The sequence below is a fragment of the Zingiber officinale genome, chromosome 9A (genome assembly GCF_018446385.1).
Source record: "Zingiber officinale cultivar Zhangliang chromosome 9A, Zo_v1.1, whole genome shotgun sequence".
Lineage (NCBI taxonomy): Eukaryota > Viridiplantae > Streptophyta > Magnoliopsida > Zingiberales > Zingiberaceae > Zingiber > Zingiber officinale.
In genome coordinates this window covers 131,842,612-131,864,576 of record NC_056002.1, presented here as the reverse complement: position 1 = coordinate 131,864,576, position 21,965 = coordinate 131,842,612, and the positions used below count along the sequence as shown (strand labels likewise).

General features: G+C 40.1%; 3 protein-coding genes across 4 annotated transcripts; 2 read left to right on the top strand and 1 right to left on the bottom strand.

Moving 5' to 3' along the window:
• The first annotated feature begins 2,245 nt into the window (after nt 1-2,245).
• On the top strand, nt 2,246-4,760 carry LOC122018616. 2 transcript variants are annotated; one of them, XM_042575985.1, is made up of 3 exons: nt 2,246-3,293; nt 3,377-3,957; nt 4,412-4,760. In XM_042575985.1, exons 1-3 carry the CDS (start codon nt 2,940-2,942, stop codon nt 4,416-4,418), a joined length of 942 nt encoding a protein of 313 aa, XP_042431919.1. In that variant the 5' UTR covers nt 2,246-2,939; the 3' UTR covers nt 4,419-4,760. The 2 variants fall into 2 exon arrangements, with proteins under 2 accessions (XP_042431919.1, XP_042431920.1); XM_042575986.1 differs by lacking the exon at nt 4,412-4,760 and having other exon boundaries at nt 2,252-3,293; nt 3,377-4,386.
• A 9,019-nt stretch (nt 4,761-13,779) lies between these two features.
• LOC122021362 (COP9 signalosome complex subunit 8-like) lies at nt 13,780-17,649 on the top strand. Its single transcript, XM_042579482.1, has 5 exons — nt 13,780-13,973; nt 14,071-14,150; nt 14,218-14,399; nt 16,985-17,092; nt 17,193-17,649. The coding sequence occupies exons 1-5, from the start codon at nt 13,890-13,892 to the stop codon at nt 17,330-17,332; spliced, it is 594 nt and encodes a 197-aa protein (XP_042435416.1). The 5' UTR covers nt 13,780-13,889; the 3' UTR covers nt 17,333-17,649.
• A 1,473-nt stretch (nt 17,650-19,122) lies between these two features.
• LOC122020266 (protein SMAX1-LIKE 3-like) lies at nt 19,123-21,561 on the bottom strand. Its single transcript, XM_042578128.1, has 2 exons — nt 20,303-21,561; nt 19,123-20,206 (listed from the first exon to the last, which is right to left on the bottom strand). The coding sequence occupies exons 1-2, from the start codon at nt 21,382-21,384 to the stop codon at nt 19,243-19,245; spliced, it is 2,046 nt and encodes a 681-aa protein (XP_042434062.1). The 5' UTR covers nt 21,385-21,561; the 3' UTR covers nt 19,123-19,242.
• Between the last annotated feature and the right edge of the window lie 404 nt (nt 21,562-21,965).

Sequence of the window (21,965 nt, the reverse complement as noted above, 5' to 3'; positions counted from 1 at the left end):
AAAGTATATCCTTTTTACGAGTTCAATTATGAAGATCTAGAGACCCTCTTCAAATTCAAGTCCGACTTCGACATCTCTTCTAGCCGCCCGTAGAACTCTCCCATTCGCGAACTAAATGGGACACCAGTGGTAATAAAGCAAGAGAGTTTACCAAGGTAGTCGCCAAGGCCTTCCTTACGTTCGAAACTCGCCTTTTAACCTTCGCCAAATCAGAAATCTTCACCCGAAAAACCCCGGCACACCCCTACCCACAACTAAAGTGCAAAGTAATATATGTCGACTAGTAGTTGGGGAAGGAACTAAATGATCAAAACCACACTTTTATGGTTGAGGATGACTTAAAGTGCCCTCTGCACTTATAGTAGGCCAAGCTGTTGATGAGTTTCTCAGTCAGACAGGATTCTGATGACCCATGAGCCATGTTATATCTTATTTGGTACAACTTTAAGTCACTTTGAATCATTTCAATTCATTCGGCACTAACTTCCAACTCCTTCAAATCTTTCCATCTAAAAAAACATATGTTTATATACATACGTACGTACATACATACAGTGATGAATCTTAAGTAGGGTTGTATTGGGCTCTAGCCCAGCTTCCCCCAACTCTAATTCTTAGATCCGTTCATGCATACAGAAACCCTAAAGTTTTAAGCATGTGAGAATGAAACGAAACCACTCGCGAAAGGTGAGTGACCTTAGAAGGTGGTTGCATCAAAATGATCTTAAAATAGACACTGTTATATTATGATTTCAAAGGCTATGTCCTATGGTTTTTCGATTGTTAGACATTGAATTGCTCTAGTTTTATATCATTTGTGGTGTTGGTCCTCCGAGTTCGTCTAAATTTGCTCTGAGAGTTCATCAAGGGAGGATGGAAACCCGTTCCGACCGACTCTGGACGGACGAGAAAATGACTGAAATTGATCTGCAAATCCTTTTTGTCTCTACTCGACTCTCGTGTAACTCATTCTTTTTCTTCCCGGTCCATCGTTACGAGCAATCCGTGCATTCATTCATGCAGATAGGTGATCATTATCCCTATACCTCCCCCCAATGAGATCTCAAAAGCTTAACATGCTTTCCTAAATCCCACAAGCACTAACTCCATTTAAATATTGCAATTTGGAGGGGCCCTTGAGATTCAAAAACATCAAAACTTTGTGGCTATAAGACATTAAACTACAGTGTTGAAGTAAAGGAGGAGAGGAACTAAAGGAAGGGTGAGGCTTCAAAGGAAGATTTGCACAGTGAATCGACTCTTTTTGCCTCCACCATGGAAATCTTCCTTCGTCATAAAGATATGGTTGGATTATTCGATTGAGAATAGAGGAAGAAGAGATGATCTTTCAAACACAAAAGTATGTTCTAGCAAAGCACACTAATCATTAGGGTCTTGATCCCTCCCTTAAAACAAAACAAAAGTAGAGAAAAAAGAGGGAAAAAATGTTAGATTTTTGTATCGTACCGAGTGTCGGCATGGTTGGAATGCATTATTAACATGATAGTACTCGTGGAAGTTTTATTTGTGTGAGTAATGTTTGTTATTAAGAGTAAATAATCGGAAGAAGATTACGGCGGTAAAAATTAAGTATTTAATTGTTGTAGTTGTCTTATAGGTAGAAAATTCGAGTATCGGTTAGACTCACATCTAATCATACTAAGTATATGTTCTATGTGATTGCTCATTCGACATATGGAGAATGTATTGATGAAGAAGAAAGTCTTAGAGTAAAACTTTTACGACTTTATCTCGTGTCATCACTAACACGTTGTTTGTAACGAGGCTGAAGTAGTAAAATAGAATAACGAAACCGAACTAGAGGAGCGAACTTACGACAATTAGTATTGTTTCATTATGAATGCTCATTGAATATATGGAGAATACACTGATGAAGAAGTAAAACTTTTACGACTTTACCTCGTGTCATCACTAACAAGTTGTTTGTAATGAGACCGAAGTAGTAAGAGATAATAACGAAACCGAACTAGATGAGCAAACTTCCGACAAGTAGTATCGTTTCATTATGAATGCTCATTGAACATATGGAGAATGCACTGATTAAGAAGAAAGTCTTAGAGTAAAACTTTTGTGACTTCATTTCGTGTCATCACTAACGAGTTGTTTGTAATGAGCTAGACCGAAGTAGCAAGATTGAATAACGAAACCGAATTAGAGGAGCGAACTTACGACAATTTGTCGGTTCATTATGAATGCTCATTGAACATATGGAGAATGTATTGACAAGAAGGTTTTAGAGTAAAACTTATATGAATTCATCTCTTTTGTCATTGCAAACAAGTGTCTAGAACAAGACCGAGCTAACAAGATCGCGATACCGAGCTAAAGGAGCGACCTTACGACGATTAGGTTGGTTACGGAGTGCCCTAACGAACTTCGGAACAATACTTTCCGGGGGGAAAAAAAAATTGCAAGGGAGCAGCTAGCAAAACGGCCATGGTAAAGGGAGAGCAGGACCACTAGGAGGAAGAAGCAAGAGCAACAAATGATGGGCAGCGAGACTGAAACAGAGTACAACACTCAAATGGCCTTGACTTTGCGGCCACACATGGAACGATCTTCCTCCTCGCTCCCATCGCGATGCTGATCGTCAGGGAAATAACGAATTTGTCATGGAAAAGGGAAAAGGGAAAAGGGAAAGAAAAAAAGATGAGCGAAAAGAGATGCAAAAGGTAGCTCTCCAATCAGAGGAAGGTGGCTCCCTTTTGATGATCGCCGTCTCCGGAGGATTCCTTCAGTTCCAGCTCTGCACCCACTGCGCCCAGAGGAGAGGGAGGAGAATCGAGTTGGCTATAAATTCCAGGAGATGATCGTCGTAGGTGTTGAGGGGAGAAGAGAGGAACACCCATCGTCGCTCCCAAGCTGTCTCTGTCGCCATTAAAGCTTCTTCTCCGGCTGAAGGTTTCTTGCTCGATCTGATGAAGCCTGCTTCCGGGGCGGTGAATGGGTTCTACGCCTTCCTCGCCCATGGCGTGGAGGAGCTGGCGAGTGGGGGAGAGAGCTCGAGCGGGTTCATGTCGTTGCAGTTTCTGCAGGGGTGCGTGGCGCTGCTGCGGGCGGCGCACTTGCAGCTCGCCGGCCTGGTGCAGAAGCTCCGGCTGCCGCCTGGGGAGAAGTGGCTGGACGAGTACATGGACGAGAGCGCGCGCATCTGGGAGGTTTGTCATGTGCTCAAGCTCGGCGTCGCAGGGATGGAGAACTACTGCGCCGCGGGAGCGGACTTGGTGGCCGCCGTGGAGCGCCGCCAGATCAATCCGCAACTCCTCCGCCAGGTTTTTGGGGTCGTAAAGATCGGGTTTTTGATGCGGTTCGACGTTAAAGGTCGGATTTTTAATGAGGTGGTGCTGCATTGCAGGCGGCGAGGGCGGTGTCTGCTTGCCGGCGAGCGGCGGCGGGGCTGGAGGAGGAGAACAGAGTGCTGATGGAGACGCGGATCGAGCCGCTGTCGCTCCGCTTCAACGAGACGGCGCCGTCGGAGTCGAAGCTCCACGGATTCAACGGATTCCGCGGCGTGCTCCACGCGATGAGCAACGTGAGCTCCTTCCTCCTCGCGGCGCTGCTCTGGGGACTCGTCTGCTGGTGGCCCGGCTGCCGAGCAGCCACCTCCGCCGGCGACAGCTGCGCCGCCCTCGAACCCGGCTACATGGCGTCGATCGTCAGGCTGCAGCAGAGGGTGGCGGCCGAGATCGACAGCGCCGGCAGCCGCACCGGGCCGCTGGCGCAGGAGTTCCGGCGCTCCAAGGCCGGCGTGGAGGACTTGAGGGAGCACCTCGAGAGGACCGGCGGCGGAGAAAACCCGCAGGACAGAGCGGAGCACCTGAGTGCCTGCCTCGCCCTTCTCCGCTCCGGCATCGACAACATCGCCGGCCAGCTCGACGACTTCCTCGACGAGATCGTCGAGGCGAGGAAGAAGCTCTGGGACATCTGCAGTCTCAGGTAGCTCCGCAAGCAATCAAACCCAGCAACTTTACTCAAAATCGAAGCCCATAATTCCCAATAAAGAGAGAGAGAGAGAGAGAGAAGCGATCAGATTCCACGCGATCATCCATCTCTTCTCTGTTTTCGCTCAAGATCAAATTTTTATTTCTGAATTGCATAAACAGCCATCCAATTCACTCATCGTCAACTCGTTTCTTTCTTCCTTTCTCCCTGAAACCATTCTTCCATTCGTGGATGTGCGTTCGACTTTGTCTGAAATTGGAAGAGGGCAGAAGAAGAAGACAAAAGGTTGGAAGCTTTTGTCTGGTTTGGCTCAGGTCGAAGAGGACGAAGAGGAGGAGGAGGAGAGAGGAGAGAGTAGTCTGAGAAAGTGTGCTGGTTGAAATCGTGTCGCTGTCTTCGAGCATGAGAACATGAGTAACTGAACCTAAAAGTTTGAAGCTTTTTGCAGGAAATGAAGTCGCTAAAGTGATCAAAAGGGGAAAGTGTTTCCCTGTCAATGCTTGTGAAGTTTTGTGGGCTAAAGGCGAGCTCGAACAGTGTAGCCTCTGCTTCAGAGCAGAGCATGTTGTACCTTCAGCAGCCAAAGCATTTCATTTTCATGGAAATTAACATGGTGGAGGAATTAGCCTATCTATGAACCCTAAGCCTCAGGTTCACGGCGAAGACGGCCAAATAATGCGTGATCCTACCTTTCGAATTTTAACGGGTTGAATATTTTTTTTTGCTATTTTTAATAATTTTAAAATTTTGATATTTCATGTATTTATGAATTATAATTTATCTATGAAACAGCTGTTTGAGAAATTATATTTTGTTATTGAATTATTTTTTTAGAAAATCTTAAGGACAATAATTCTCTTTGGTTTTTTTTTCAATTTTTATTTCCTTTATAAATACTTTTTCTTATCCGTCTTTAGGATAATCACTATCACTTTCAACGTCAATTATTATTATTATTATTATTTAATTAATTTATTTATTTTTTACTCCATCTTATTAATTTTGGAGGTTAAATGTCTTCTTTGTTTATATATTGACTAAATTCAAAATACAATGTATACACACTTAGCCGACTTTCAAGATATTCGTTCTATTGAGGATTGAAATCCTCATCCTCTTATTGTTCCTTTTTGAGTGTTACTTCATAAACTCTCATTCACCTAATTAATCTCAAAGATAGACTGTTTTCTTCTTAATTTGCCAATCAAATAAATTTAGAGTACAACTTATGCATACTTAGTTGACCTCTAAGATATTCGTCCTATTTAAGATTTGAATCCTGATTCTTTTATTTAGAAGTGCATCTTCGAAATATTCATCATATATATAGAATTCTACCCTTTCCAAAGATAGATCCGTTATCTTAGCGGTCCATCTAGTGTCGACCCCACGGATATGAAGAGAAGTTCATGCAAATACACAGACATAGGTGCATGGCAGGGTAAACCCCAGGTCTTCAGTTCTTGAGAATCGACCCCTGACCTCTAAGATATTCGTCCTATTTAAGATTTGAATCCTGATTCTCTAAAAGTGCATCTTCAAAATATTCATCATATATATAGAATTGTACCCTTTCCAAAGGTAGATTCGTTATCTTAACGATCCCTCTAATGTCGACCCCACGGATATGAAGGAAGATTCATGCAGATACACAGGCCATAGACACATGACGGGGTAAATCTCAGGTCGTCAGTTCCTGAGAATCGACCTTTGGCCATTACGCCAGAGATACTATGCACCCACCGTCTGCGTTACGCCCTGGGGGCAATTCTACCCTTTCCAAAGTTTTTTGTATCCTTGAGAGTAAGGAAGAGGGGGAAAAGATTAATTAAAGAGAGAGAAAAAAAAGGAGCTCGTGTCCGCGACTATAAGTTGTGGCTAGTCTATGAGCATGTTGTTGGGGACTGTTGGTTTGTTGGAACTCACCCTCTCCTCTTTCCTCATGGTAGATTTGAGCTCAGTAGGAGTCGCGAATGTGCATAGAGCTTGAGTGGAAGCTAGGGCGTCGATTGTGGTGGGCATGCCGATCACGAACACTAGCGTTTAGATGTACTCAAGATAACTTGTTTGTATAGAATGAACTGATTTATGTCAGAATGAATTCATTTTTTGCAAGATTGTCTAAGGAGAATTTGTTTATGTTAGGACCCGTGCAGCCGATAAGAAGGGGTAAATTGCTTGTATAATAATTAAAAATCATTCTCGACTTTTAACTGAAATTAGTAGTACAGTTATAACAAAAAATTAAATGAACAACTTTAAAAAGAAAGAGGTAAAAGAATTACTTGGTTACAACTTAGATGATTGTTAATCTAAGGTAAAAGAAAACACTAAAAATCTCCTTTATTAAAGGCGGAGAAGTCTCTTACACTTTTTAAACGTTCAAGAATAAGATAGAAAATGAATATTTGAGTTGTTGGCTATTTCCTAAGTCCAAGAATTTTTTTATAGCTTCTGAAATGTCACGCCCCGAAGGAGTCCCTGTCCGAAGAAATTTCGGCAGCATCTCCCCTGTACGGCGGACAATCTGAAACTTTCTACATCTCCATATACCTCAACCACATGAGGCTGGAATAATAACAGAAATAAAATACAACCCACAGACAATCCACGCAATTTAATAAGCAATGATAAGAAGACTCAAAATCCACCTTACTCAACTACACTCATAAAACACAAATCCGACGATAAGATCAATTTACCTCTTCTGTCGTCTAGGCAGGCATGTAGTAAAAGCAAAACTAAACCAAATCCATCGACATCACAAAATCCATACCATATCCATACCATCAAACAAAATAAATTTAGCATAGTCTATGTAAGAAAACCAAAAGACCAATAATATCCTCGAGGTCTGCAGGGACTAGCAATTGGAACTCTCTCCTGACAGCATCAACCTGAAAAATAACAACAATGGAGGCGGGGTGAGTCCAACACTCAGCAGGTACAACTGATATACATAGTAGAGAAATAACACATAACACTAATCATGCGTACAGTCTCCTGATATACGAAAGATAAAAATGCATCTGAAGTAAACAGGAGAGAAACTGTACTAACCAGAACCTGGGTATAAAGACAAACAGTCCGAGTGGTATAGAAATCCTGTATGCATGTTAAACATATGTATCCAAACAATATGTAGCATATAAATGCAGCAAACACAAACACAAGCAATAAATGCATCATGCATATGATGCCAATGATGCGTCTTGGTCACCCCTGATGCCAGTCGATCATCTCACACCCAATAGTGAGGCCGAGTGGGTAGGGTTGTGACAACCGTGTACTCTGTCGTCACTATTCCTGATGAATGACCGAGTGGACGGGATGCTGTCGGAGTACACCTATCCTCCTACCCCAAATCATAAATGGGGGAGCACAATGCTCTCAACTCCCGATACACGATGACGGGGAGGAATCCCTGCCGGCTAACACGTTGCATCACGCTACCCATGAGCGGACCAACGGAGCCAAACAAAGTCCCTGCTGCAACACACACTGCCTGAATCGACCACTAACCCATGAGTGGTGGTGTGTGCAGATCCATGTAACTGGCGATGTGCTCAACAATAAAGGAGCGGACTATCGCACAGCATGCAATCATGCAAATGGTGCATGACACTAACCACATAAAATATCCTGAGCTAAACCATGTATATATATATATATATAAAGTGCATCATAAGTCAATGAATCAAAACAACGGTACACCGATCAGATAAGGTATACAATCTAGGTCCTGAACATGGTGAAGCGTGGTATATCACTACCTCTACAAGCATGTATAAACAGGTAAAGTATACATGAGATGCAAACCAAGCAATCAATCAAGCATGTAACAAGTTTTGGGTAGTGATTAACCGAAACAGAATGAGGAACATAATTAATGCAATTTGTTAAATTCACTACTATGCATATCAAAGACATAAAGTCAAAAGTACCCGCCTCCAATAGGATGATCCAAATCCGACACTTAGATACTCGTCTCGCGTCAAAGTCCTGTATCCAATAGATATACGATTATTTAGCTAAATTCCTATAAATAGCTAAATAAATTCTTTAACCCTAAATTAGGGCAAAAACCCAAATCTCAAAAACACTTAAACCTAATCAACATACACATGATCGTCTAACCAAATCCTCCAATTCAGAACATGATCTACAACAAGTATTCAAATACACCTAATCCTTACCCTAATTCACAATCCAAGTGATTGCGGTGAAAGGTTGCTTGCTGCTGAAATTTGAACAAGCAATTGTTTGTTGATCCACAGCACACAAAAACCCGCTGTAATTCTTCCTTCAATTCACAGCCCTCACTTCTGTGGACTAAGGTCTTCTGGTGCTGATCAAATAACGCCACAACCCCACTTCTTCACCAATCCGTGACCTAGAATAGTAGCAAGGAGAAGATCACGAATAAAGATTGGAGATTCCTGCCAAGAATTAACCAAATTTCAAACTAACTTACCTCCCAAGATCGACTAGGGCACGCGACTGGTGGCTAGGCCAGAGGCGTCCGAGGAGAATCGGCAGTAAGGGCTCGGCAAGCAACTGTTGCCGGCTGTGGCGACCCAAGGGCGAAGCGAGTAGAGGAAGAGAAGGCTCTGTCGAAAATGGCTAAGGCCCAGGGTGGTGCGGCGCTGCTCCGTGCGTAGCCGGCGGCTAGGGCACAGAGACGGTGTCGCTGTGGTGGCTGCATGAGAAGAGAAACCAAGGGCACAGCCGCGACTGGTGCCGGACCTGGTGGCCGGCGGTGTGCGGCTCTGGAGAGAAGATGAAGAGAAAGAAACCGCTCGGCGGTTAGGGCTCGGAGGAATCCCGTCGGCGCGCGGAGGAGAAGCTGTGGCTCGGGTGCGTGAGGGAGAGAAGAACAACGAAGAAAAGAAATGAGAAAAAGAAAATAAATAAAGAAAATCAACTTCTTCTCACTTAATTGGGTAGCCTAAACAGGCTTTTCCGGGCTCTGTTTTTTTTATCCCCGTTAACTCGTCTATACGAGCTCCGAAAAATTTCCGAAAAAATTCCAAAAATTCCGAAAAAAATTCCCTAATCAATATTTGCCTATTTTCGGTATTTTACATGAAAAATCTTATCTGAGGCTGGAAGACGTCTGTAATAAGGTGGAAGGCGCCTCCAGCGAGGCAAGCGAAGTTAAGGTCTTATCTTCGCCAACGGTTACATTTTGCCCAGTCTAAGGCGCCTTCCATGAGTGGTTGAAGGCACCTTCAACAGGGTTGAAGGCGCCTCCCCATAGAAAGGCGCGAAGGCGCCTTCAGCTACATTGAGAGTGCCTCCAATAGCTCCGCAGCTCCTCTTTGGCTCTTCCGCTGTAGATGATTCCGTCCATTCGGAATTGGGCTCACCCGGATCCATCTTTCGACCTTCTCCTCGAGCAGACTTCCTCCCCGACCTCCCGTCCCTCGAACATTGTGCGCGCCCTTCTTGTCCACCGGTGTTCTCTTCTGCAGCATCTCGTCCCCCAGACGCATCGAGCCTGTCGGCTCTTTCCCGTACCATCCTTCTCGCTAGCTGCGTCTTCCGCTTGATTTCTTGTGTTCCTAAGCTCTTGCACACTTAGACACAAAGATCAAACACAACAAGACCTAACTGAACTTGGTTGACCACATCAAAATTATCCTAGGGTATGTGCATCAATCCAAGTTTAAGTTAGGGTTAAAAATAATATAACTTATGTAAATAAAAAATAATATAACTTATGTAAAGTTGCAATTAGAATCAAATATTATAATAAATTAAGCAATAAAATTCGTAATTTAAATTAGTAAAAATTCTTATACCTCCTTAGCTTGTACTTCTCTCCTTTTGATCACATTAAAAAATAGGGTACTTTTAAATGACTTGGAAGTTAGTCCAAAACAAAGTCTAAGGAAAATAAATTTTGAAAAAATACTTTGAAAAATTCTAAAAATTTTAATAGGAGTTGAATAGACATATATAAAGCAGATATAAAATTTTACACAAAGGAGTTAACTTAAACCGAAAATAAATAAAAAAAAAATAATTTAAAAACTATCTTTTTGACTAATTAACAAATATTTTTAGATTGGCTAAAAAAAATAGTTAACTATTTAACAGTTAGTCTATTAAAAATTCATTTCAAGACTTGGCTTTTAGGTTGTGGCGAGGCACTAGACCTTTTTAGATATTGGAACAACAAACACGTCTAGGCAAAACCTTTTAAAGAAACTCAACATTTAATTTTCTTTCTGTAAATTGTAACTTTTTAAAAAAATTTAATTTATTCTAAGTAGGATTTGAAAACCCAATATAGGTTTCTTCCTACTGGATTTGATTAAGTATCTTTTAGGAATATATTTTGACCATAACTTTCTAATTTTACTCTTATGATATTTAAAATACCAATTGAGTCCTTGCTAATTTCTAGAATATGAGTTTGCAGAATTTTTTAATTTTCCTATTTGTTCCTTTAAATTTACATTTTCAATTTTTAACTTATCAAGCTCTTCTATTAAGCAAGATTTTGCTAAGATTCTTTTTATTTTTAAGTTTTCCTTTTTCAAAATTTTCTTTTTGATTTTTAATTTGCACATTAATTTAGTTATAGATTTAATGCCAAAGTAAAGTTGATTATGAGGTAAGATGTCTACCTCACTTATCATGTCAGATCTAAAACTTAATTCTTCCTCTACTTCACTGCATTCGTTTGATGTCGTTTCCCTTTCATTGATGCTAGCTTTAGAGGAACTTTATTCTTTATGACTAGCCATTAGTGCTAGTCCGACGTATACTTCTATTTCAGACTCAGATGACGAGCTTTCATCCCAAGTGACCTTGATATTCTTGTGTTTGTTTTACTTGGGGCCTTTGCCTTTTTCCTTTTTGAGCTCCTAGCAGTCGTCCTTTATATATCCTTCTTTTAGACATTGGTAGCATCGAACCTTCTTTCTATTTCTTTGATTTTTCTATTTTGCAAGTCTTTAAATTTATTAGACTTATTTTTTTTAAACTTTCTTACCATGTACGTTTCTTGGTCTCCTTTCAGATCTGAGTCCGACTCGGGTTTGTCCTTCCTGGTGGTTCTTAGTGCCAGATTCTGGCTTGACTCTACTGTTGTACCCACATATCGAATCGCATGTAATTCTAAAGTTGAAAACAACTCCTCTAGGGTACTTACCTTTAGGTCCTTGGAGATGTAGTTGGCGTCTACGATCGAAGTCCATTTAGGGGTTCGAGGAAAGACGTTTAGTGCGTAGCGTATCGAGTCTCGGTTGGTTACCGTTTTATCGAGGTTGCCTAGTTTGGTTATCAACTCCTTGATCTTTGCATGCAGTTCAACTACATTCTCACCTTTTTCTAGACGGATGCTCATCAATTTGTTCCGAAGAATGTCCCATCATGCAAGTTTCGCTTCGGAGGTTCCTTCATGGAGTTCCAAGAACTTATCCCAAAGGTCTTTTGCCGATGTATAGCTTCCGATGCGATTTACTTCTTGAGGCGGTAATACACTTAAAAGGTGATATTCCGCTCTGCTGTTGGTCGCGAAATCGCTCTCCTTTTTCGTCAAGAAGTACTCTTTTTCCTCTATGCCTTGTTGATCTTTTGAAACTGCAAAATCGTACTTAATTATTAAAAGGATTTCATAGTCGGTTTTTAGGAATACCTCCATTCGACGTTTCCAGTGTGCGAACTTCCCCTCAAACTTTGGTGGGATGAGACTTGGTCCGACCATTGATTTTGATTCAGTCGGCGGTTAGTCCTTCTGAAGCGTACTCGCTTTGATACCACTTGTTAGGACCCGTGCGGTCGGTAAAAGGGGGGTCAATTGTCTATATAACAATTAAAAACCTTTCTCGACTTCCAACCCTAATTAGTAGTACAGTTATTACAACAAATTAAATAAACAACTTTAAAAAGAAAGAGGCAAAAGAGTTATTTGGTTACATCTTAGATGGTTGTTAATCCATGGCAAAAGAAAGCATCTCCTTCGTTGAAGGTGGAGAAGCCTCTTACACTCTTTGAATGTTTAGAAATAAGCTAGGAAATGAATACTTGAGTTGCTATTTATTTCCTATGTCTAGGGGTCTTTTTATAGCCACTAGAAAATTTTATCTGAGACTGGAAGGTGTCTCCAATAAGGTGGAAGGTGCCTCCAGCGAGGCAAGCGAAGATAAGGTCTTATCTTCGCCAACGGTTGCATTTTGCCCAGTCTAAGATGCCTTCAAAGGGTTGAAGGCGCCTTCCATGAGTGGTTGAAGGTGTCTTTAACCCTGTTGAAGGCGCATTCCCACAGAAAGACTCGAAGGCGCCTTCAGCCATATTAAGGGCACCTCCAGCAGCTCCGTAGCTCCCCTTTGGCTCTTTCGCTGTTTTAATTGCCTGAGTGATTCCGTCCATCAAGAATTAGGTTCACTTGGACCCATCTTTCGACCTTCTCCTCAAGCAGGCTTCCTCCCTGACTTCTTATCCCTCAAACGTCACACACGTCTTTCTCGTCTACCGGTATACTCTTCCGTAGTACCTCGTCCCTCGGACGCATCGAGTCCGTCGACTTTCTCCCGTGCCGTCCTTCTCGCTAGCTGCGTCTTCTGCTTGACTTCTTGTGTTCTTAAACTTTTGCACACTTAGACACAACAAGATCTAACTGAACTTGATTGACCACATCAAAACTATTCCAGAGTTATAACAATTTATGGTATCGATAGTGGCAAGATTCGAACATCATGATGGAAGAATTGTCCGTTCATAGTCGAGAAGAGAAGAATGTCGAAGAAATAGCTAGGAGATTTGTTCCTTGTGAGAATTTAGAGCTCGGAGGATGCTTTGGGGTGTGCTAAAGACTCTAGGAGACCAAAGTATTAGTAGAGAGAGCATTTTTCTAAGGAATAACCTTTTAGTCTTTACAGTGTAAGGCATGCTCCATTTCGTAGTTGTTCTTCTAAGTAATTTGTGAGACCCTAAATTTACTTGTCGTCAGCAAAAATTAAAAGAGCCTCTTATATTTTTTTTAGAATCATCAAATGGGCGAGCTCCTTACAGGTGACACAGCTATCCTCAAGGTTCCACCAAAATCGATTGAATATATATTATAGTAATTATAAATCATAACTGTCACATATATTATATTATAGTAGTTACAATTTTATAACTATTATAATATGAATATTAGATAAGTATATTGAATCTATATTATAATAATTATGAAATCATAACTACTACAAAATAAATAATATGTGAACAAGGGTAAATCCGTATTGTAGTAGTTATGAAATTGTTACTGCTACTACATGAATATTTTTGAACATGTTAAGTATGTGTTGTAGCAATTACGAAATCGTACATGTTACAACATAATTATAGTTATAAAACCATAGCTACTATAATGTACCCGATCATTCATGATTTAATTTAAGTAGTGAGAGATAATAATGTGATTCATAACTACTATACACATCTGATAAATTCATTATTTAATTTGTATGTTGAGTAATTGTACATGAATTGTTTATGGAATACGACACCCTTTTTATTTAAAGGGCACTTTCTCAATTTGTCAAACATCAGTATCAACTTCAATAATTTTGTTAATAGACGAATAATACTGGACTGATATATTATCTACTATAAATACTTTTCGATTTACTTTTATATCGTATGAGAAATTTTATATAATTAAATCAATCATCTCATAATGCGGATAATCCGCATGGGCTAAATACATGCTACCAATTAAAAATAAATTTAAAAGGGGGACGTCTTTGAATGCTTAGAAAAGTTTTAATGAATGGTAACACTTTTTGAAGGGTGAAACTCAAAAACAAACAAACTACGATGGGCAAAGTGGAATTTTGCTTCCTTTGTCAGAACGCACTGATTAAGCTTGGCTTCGGCTGGGCGAAGACGGAGGCAGGAAGAAATCGCCCCTCGGCTTCTACCTCGCGATGGATCTCTCTCCTATCCAGAAAGACCTCGCCTCCAAGTGCTACTCCGCCGTCGCTGACACCTGCGACGATCTCATGCTCAAGGTAAGATCCATCTTCCGTTACGGCTTCTCTAGGGTTTCCCATCTCGAATTTTCCACGCTTTTCGCCTTGCCTTTGATGCTTATCCGTGTGGTTTTAGTTGGCGTCGCGCGGAATCCGCTACCAAGACGAGTGGCCCTTCGCCATCCATCTCCTTGGACATGTCTTTGCGAACGATCTGTAAGACGCAAGCTTTATGTTTGATCGGTTTGGGCTTGGAACTGATGGCCGATTGTTTATTTTTCAGCAATAGCGCGAGGTTTCTGTGGAAATCTATCCCGCTGGAGATCAAGGAGAGCAGACCGGAGATTGTTGCTGTTTGGAAAATCGGGCAATGCCTATGGACTCGGGATTATGCTGGGGTGTACGACGCGATTCGTGGATTTGATTGGAGCGCTGAAATTACCGCCATGGTTGTTGCTTTCTCAGGTAGCGTTTCTCATTTGATTGTTTTTTTTTTTTTAAATTGAAATGTGGCAGCACAAATTCGTTGTTGGAGGAGATAGCAACAAACACTTCATCGGATATACGCATTCTTGATTTTACAATGGATAGTTTTATTAATGGAAATTGTTGGATGATCACTAGTCCTTTAATTCCATCTAAGCCATATCACATGGTTACTCCTTTTCAACAATGTTTACAGGAAGGGAGACTAGGTCTATGACTGTGCATAATACACTAGTATAGTTGTAGAATTGTAATGCCTTTATTCCCTTGCTCAAATTTTCTATTTTCTTTCAGTATTTTATTTATAAAATTCTGATATAATATAGTAAACAAGAGAATGTTGGCATTGGCTAGTGAGGGAGAATAAAATTTTTAGTTAATGAAAAATTATCAGTAGTTTCTCAATAGAAGATGAAAAGAGACAAAAGAATTAGTCAATAAATTTTATAGCTAAACAAGTTGGATCAATTGGAGTTGGAAGGTGCGAGAAATTAGATGTAACTAAAGAAATTTTTTAGTTAATTTGATTAAAAGCAATTTAAGCTAGATGACTATAGCTAATAAAACTATCTTACATACAGCTCAATAATGTCTATTCAATGGATCATCAAATAGTTGTGACACGTGACTTCTTGTACGCTTTGTCTAAGAAAAAATGAAGTCCATTTTATTATTGCATAATTTATGGGCAATCATTTTCCCTATTATTAGCTAAAAGTTTGTTATTTGTTTGTTTTAATAAAGTCATATTGATATATTTGATTGTTTACCTTAAATATATCATCACTATAACAACAAACAAGAGTTTGAGTCAAATTACTTTGATGTTACTCATTAAATATATCATCACTCAATATCCATATTTTCATGCTCAGATAGTTTAAATAAACTCTGTTAGCACTTTTACCTGTATATCAGAGAATTCTTTTCCATGCTAGCCTAACATGTTCATGGCAGTGTGTTGGATTTCATCACGCTATAAGATCCTAGAGTTAGCTCACTTCCCTCGAACAATTTGTTGAGAGTTAGTAACCTGCATGCTTTTGCTAATTAAGCTCTTGAAAACCTTAATGATAGTAGCCTAGTCGTATGTGACCTCTCACTGCGATAGTATTGAAGTGTTTTATAACAGTAGCCTAGTCCAGACAGTGGATTTTTTTTCTTTGGAACGGGGTTTTGGGTAATATTGATTTGGCAGGGATACTTAAGGTTTGTAGAAAGAACAATGTTGCTACCTGTAAATTAATATTTGAAACTCAAAAGACTGTCTCTGTGCATTTGTAATAGTATCAAAATTGGTAAAATTGCTCTAGAATTCTGGTAATGAAGATTGTGTCTAGCAAGCTTTCAAGACTCCTTTGTATCCCTTTACCTCTCCCTTTAATTAGTTTTTTGTTGTTGAATGCTTGCATATTAGAATGGCCCAGCTATGCACACATTGCTGGAAACAGGCCATGGCGTTGAGAGTTTTTTTTTTTCAATTTTGTTTGACAAACATGCCCTATCATTTCCTTACACAGTTTAGGAAACTGTTTCCCGTGATATATTCTCTATGAAACTCTCCTTTTGAAAAATGTTGTAGACAGTTGCTTTCTTTGTAAAAGGAGTTGGAGTTGACAATGGCTTTAAGTTTGGATACATGGGTAACTAACTGTAACCTGGATGGCGTCAGACTAATATTTAGTTTGGATGTGAATTTAAATGTAATAATTGGGTGAATTGTGTAAGAGTTTGGACCATATTATCCATGCAGCATCTTAAGATTGGTCATATAGTTCAAAGGTAGTCGTGAAGCTTCTGTGTTGCATGCATTGCCTGTTGTGTGCTCACTGCTGCATAGAAGCAACAAAGACACAGAATGAATTTCTTGAAAACCTGATGCTTGAAATTTAGTACTTCACTGGTCCATTATACACAAAAAATGTTTTCTATTTCAGAAGCTATTTTAATTTGTATGACAAAGAATCAGCATTTTCTCTCCTCCTTCCAATTGATTGTTGTTATTTTGCCTCAGTGTATGTTATCGCTTAACTCTGAAATCAAACATTTCTGGTAAGTTTGCTTGACAAGAATAGTTATCTCATGTGATCGAGATCCTCGCTTGCAAGTTCATGATCTTCATTTTTGTTGTGAGAAATGATGGTGTTCATATCCACCAAAACTGGCTATTCATTATGTTTTGGAAAATGATGGTGATTATACAACTGCACATGAATAGACTGAACCAATCTAAGATTTTGAACTTGCAAAATAATCCTACTTGTGTTTTCTGTATTCTAAATTCACCAGCATTAGATATACCTATAATATATATTACCTTAAAGATAACTAGTTTAATGCAGGAGGAGATTTGATTCAATAGAACAGCTACTTGTTTATACATATTCTTACATCTTTGACATATTGACTAGATCTCAGTTTGGTTTTACTTCATGTCTTTATTGGTACATTGTTTGTAAGAATTCTTTGCCGGTTCTCCTTGGATTTTGTGGTTTTAGAAACTTGATACCATCTTGTTCGTATAAAATCTCACGTCACTTGGACATCTTTCTGCTGTGTCTTAGAAAACTATACCAAGAAGATGTTTCAGATGTTAAATTCTGCATATTCAACAATTAGCGTCACCGATGTAGCTCACTTTTTGGGAATGAGTGAGGACCGCGCCATAGATTGTACGTAAAGTGACTGTTGTTTTCAACATACATGATAATTTAAAATTTTTGCTGGTGATTAACTGAGCTTTTTCGAATGCGTGTTACTTTGTTGGTGCAGATGCCTTGCAGCACGGGTGGAAATTGGATTCATCTTGTAAGATGGTTATCGTGAAGAAGCCAAAGACGGTCACCGAGCGTAAGTTGGATCCGAGCAAATTACAGCGTCTGACGGAATACGTTTTCCATTTAGAGCACTAGAATCCTCTTCATTTTTTCCTTCTAGTTTGCTTTCGGTCAGCTGCCTACCGAATCATTTCAATTGAGATATTAAACTCCAGCTAGATTGGACTGGTCTAACCGGGAAAACTGGATTTGTCGTCATGGTCAGATTCAGTTCTTCAATCGGATTGAAAGTGCAAATGACCTGGGTAAAAACATGATGGCCAGTTAAACTAAAGAATCCTTCTTTAATCACATGTTGTGCATGCTGAACCAATTGCTTAGTCTTAAACCATAAACTTATCAATTGGCTTGTAAATAACAACACAATCAATGTTATTGAACTATTATGTCTAGCCTATGACACCACTAATCCTTGTTATTTAGTTACAATTAAGATCTCATCTCAATGTGATTGGCTAGCTAATTACTTTTAAGTAGTAGCTCGCAAGGATATAGTTAGAAAATTTGATTAGAATTTTGACCCGCGATTAACTGTCAATGGGACTCTAAATATCAATGCTATTACTCTATTAAACTGAAACATATAAGTAAATTATAACACCTACTATAAACACTACTAGGGCACTCTAGGTGTCATTTTTTTTATATACCAAATATTTAGATTTTACAATCCGATTAATCTTGTGGCAGACAGTTTGATTTCATATTTTATCCATTAAGTAAATTCAAAAAGTGAGGTGGCTCTTAATGTGATTTCATATTTTGCTGTCTGTATCATTTATCAATAGTTGATCATAGTGATTTTAATAGATCAATTCTAGTTCTTCACTTCAAATCTCTTCCTCACTTATTGCCTAGCCATGGAAGACTAAGCTCCTCATAGTGAAGTCTAAAACTCTAGATTGTTATTATTTTTTTTAAAAAAGTAAGGTCCTTGTGACTTTCTTGGGATTGAGATTGGTTCCTAAAGTTAGGGTTTCTTCAACTTTCTTGGGATCCATTCTCTTTTAGACTGCCTTCAACAGCTGCAACAAGATCAAAGAAAAAGAAATGAGTAATGATATGAATAAATGAATAAAGCTATTCTCCATTGGAATGAAGTCTCTTTAATTCAAATTCATTGTTATTTAACGGTGAAGAAAGGAAATTTAGTTTTTTTTAGAGTAAGCATTTTTTTTAGCAAACTCCACACACTAGGCTAATACCTAAACTCATCAGCTCATCAATTATTGTATCATTATCTTTATTATTATCATCATCCAAATATTTTATTTTTCTTCCAATACAAGTAGAAAAAAACTTCCATAGAGTATATTTTCATTTTTGAAATGCAAATGAAATGTCAAACTCATTTTAATGCTAAGTGAAATTAACTTTTTAAACTAATTTAGATGCTAATATTTTATACTTAAGTGTTTGGGAATTATTAAGGGGGTGGAGTAGGATAAAAGAGGAAGGACTATCAACTTTTTAGGATTCATCAAAACTTTAATTAGGGTTTTAAAAGATTGATGCTTATCTTTATTCTTCGTCACTAATCTTTTGACCCACATCTTTTTTTTATCTTAATAAGAAAAGAAGATGATTCTTTTCTTAATTGCATCACTAAGCATTTTATAAAAGTAGTGTATATGTTCTTAACAATTTTTGAAGTTAGATTAGGGTTGATAGTTGTTGTTTAACTCAAATGGTTTAATCACGGAAGCGAGAAATTTAGAAAGATATGTTATAGGACTTGACACTCATGTGGATCGATTCATGATGTTACGAGTGTGTTAGGTTCGTTGAAACCTTAATAACTCATCGGCGAGCTTGATCCTTACACCACTCGCTAGTAAAGCCAACACTAAACTGATTTACAAGTGTTTCCTCGCATCAAGCACCAACATCTAGTTACTAAATCTCGCCCAAGGATTCAATGAAGAAGTTAAACTTGGAAAAAAAACAAAGGGGAGAAAAAAATCCTTGCCTCTATACCACATCCATTACGGGTCTTGATGAAGAAACTCAAAGATGAACATCCCATCCGCCAACTCAAGAAGCCCAACTGCGTCGAATGAACCATTATCTTTCATATCATCATCCCACACAGTTGTTGAAAGATTCAAATCCAAAGAAAGATGGATGTTTACTTCCTTCTCGCGCTCATTGATCTCCCAAGTGTTTGGTTTAGCCGAAGAACAGTTCGTTAGAATGATAATTGCATCACTTAGACTCGCTTCAGCACCGTTATAGCTCCTCACTTTCCCTCCCTCCATTGCATTCTTGAAACCAACTCGGGTTTGGTGGTCTAGTTGGTTGATATCTTCGATCAAGATAACACGGTGGGGATCTTCGTTGAGAGCTTGAAATAATCTCTCGAGACAACTATCACTCGGCTCAATTCTCGACCTTTTCTTGCAAGGATAATGATCATCGCCGACGTCGAATAGTCTAGATTTGTTGAGGCTAATTGAGATGAGGTTACTTTGCGAACCAAATACTAGGCTTGCAAGTTCTCTAGCTATTCTTCTTTTACTTTCAGTATCTTCACCTTCAAAGAACAACCATGTGGATGACTTCCATTTTCTTTTGATCATCCCGGATCTGCTTTGAAGAACGGCGGTAGCTATCCCCGTTACGGTTTCTTGTCGCGACGGGAAATCCTTCTCCAACGCATCACAAAGTATCTTCAAATTCTCCGCATTAAGCTCCTGAAACTTGGGAATGTACTCTACTTCCATGGTGCTGCTTGAGGTGCACGAGTTCGGGTTCGATGACTTATCGAAGGCTGAAACGGTTGATAACTGCCAATGTCGTTGGTTCAGGCCCAAGCTCAGGGGGAGCTGATCGAAGGATGAGATCGACGACAATGAATCTTCATCGCACGGAGAAGATGAACCGAATCTGTAATGTTGGTGCCAAGAAGAAGAAGGTAGAGCTTCTGCTTCGCAACTGAAATCTGAAACACTGAAGAAAACAAAAGAAGAGAAGATCAACAAAAGGAACATGAACAGGACAAAAAAAATCTCATCTTTTTTCTGAAGAAATGGATGATCTTGTTACCAATTGAAATTGAGACTTAGTTCGAAACTGATGGCAGGAATGGTGAGAGGTTGAAGACGAAGACGAGCTTCGAGAGAAGGGAACCCGACTTTGCAGCTCATGTAAGCTTTATATGTCGCGATCGCCATGAGACAAACTCTGTTAGAGATGAAGCTTCTAATCTCCATGATCAGTTGCTCCACTGCATCTCCATTAATGGCTCTGTTTTCAGCAATGGATTGGAGGTCGCCCAGATAGAGGACGAGCATTGTTCCGTGGGTGGAATCTCTGAAGATGTTGCGTCTCAGATCGGCGATTTTCTCATCAAAATTTGATCTTGGCGTGTTCTTGAAGGAGATGAGTGGTGGGAGCGTGATGATCTGAGCGTTCTTGAGAGGCTCTGGGACGTCGTTGTTTCCGGTGGCTTGTACTCTGTGAATCACAGCTCTGGCGACGGCGTCAATGGCGTCGAGGGACTCTCCGACTAGGACAAGGTTCTTCCTTTGCTTGCTTGTTAGAGCTTCCATGACTCTGATTTCGTCGCTGAGGTTTGATTTGGGCGGTGGATTTGGTCTGGATTCGATGCTCGATTGCTCGAGATTGAGCTTGACCTGGGCGCTGCAGAAGCCGGCCTCGCGCATGACGCGGCTGACGCTGGGGTCGTCAAGGATGGAGACGGCGAGGTGGTCGAGCTCGATCTTGACGGGGAGGAGGGGCGGCGGCGGCGGGGTGGAGGAGGAGGAGGAGGAGGAGGTGTCGGTGGCGACGCCGCGGCGGTGGTGGGCTTGGGCGCGTTTGAAGGCGGCGACGAGGGAGTTGGAGAGGGAGGGGAGGGGGCGGTGGTGGGAGGAGTAGGCGGCGGGGAGGCGGTTGAGGGCGACGTTGAGGCAGAGGTCGAGGGCGTTGCAGCGGAGGGGGTGCGAGTGGTGGGACAGGAGGCAGGCGACGCGGAAGGAGCCGCCGGAGGTGAGCATGGTGGAGGCGACGTGGAGTGGCGTCACCTGGGCGTGCCCGCGCCGCCTGGCGAGCGCAACTGCCTGTCCGACCACCGCGGCGGCCGCCACCGTGAGGCCGTGCCGTAGAATGGAACCGCCCGTTCTCATGGCTGCCACTCCCCTGCTTCTTCTCCGTGTATATAGACTTGGCGGGGGAGAGAGGTCGTGGCTTAAGTTGTGGTTTAATAATTTAAGGAGAAAATTTTCATTTTGCACCCTAAAAGTTTTTTTCGATGATAATTTCCTCCTAATATGATATATTTCGATCCGAATGAAGGAGAGTATATAAGGATTTTTTTTACTGATTAAATAATCAAACATGAAAATTTTCAGATTCAAGCACGAAGACTAATATGATAAAATTCTATCCATACACGACCTGAATAACTTATTAAATCATATTAAATTATTAGTATAGGGCTTATGCTATTTTATTATTTCTTATATGATGTTTCTTTAAATTTTTTTCTTATTGTTTTTTTAAGAATTTACTAAATATCCAATAACTTCGTGCAAATAATTTAAATTTGGAAAAAATATATGATAATACAATATTTGATTAGGGTCTGACTATGAGAATGAATATAATAAATGATAATGAAAATGGAATATATGAAATTTAACCCATTGCCTTCCCTAATATGTTGGCTGATTAGAATAAGCATTACTACATTTTAACAGAATAGATG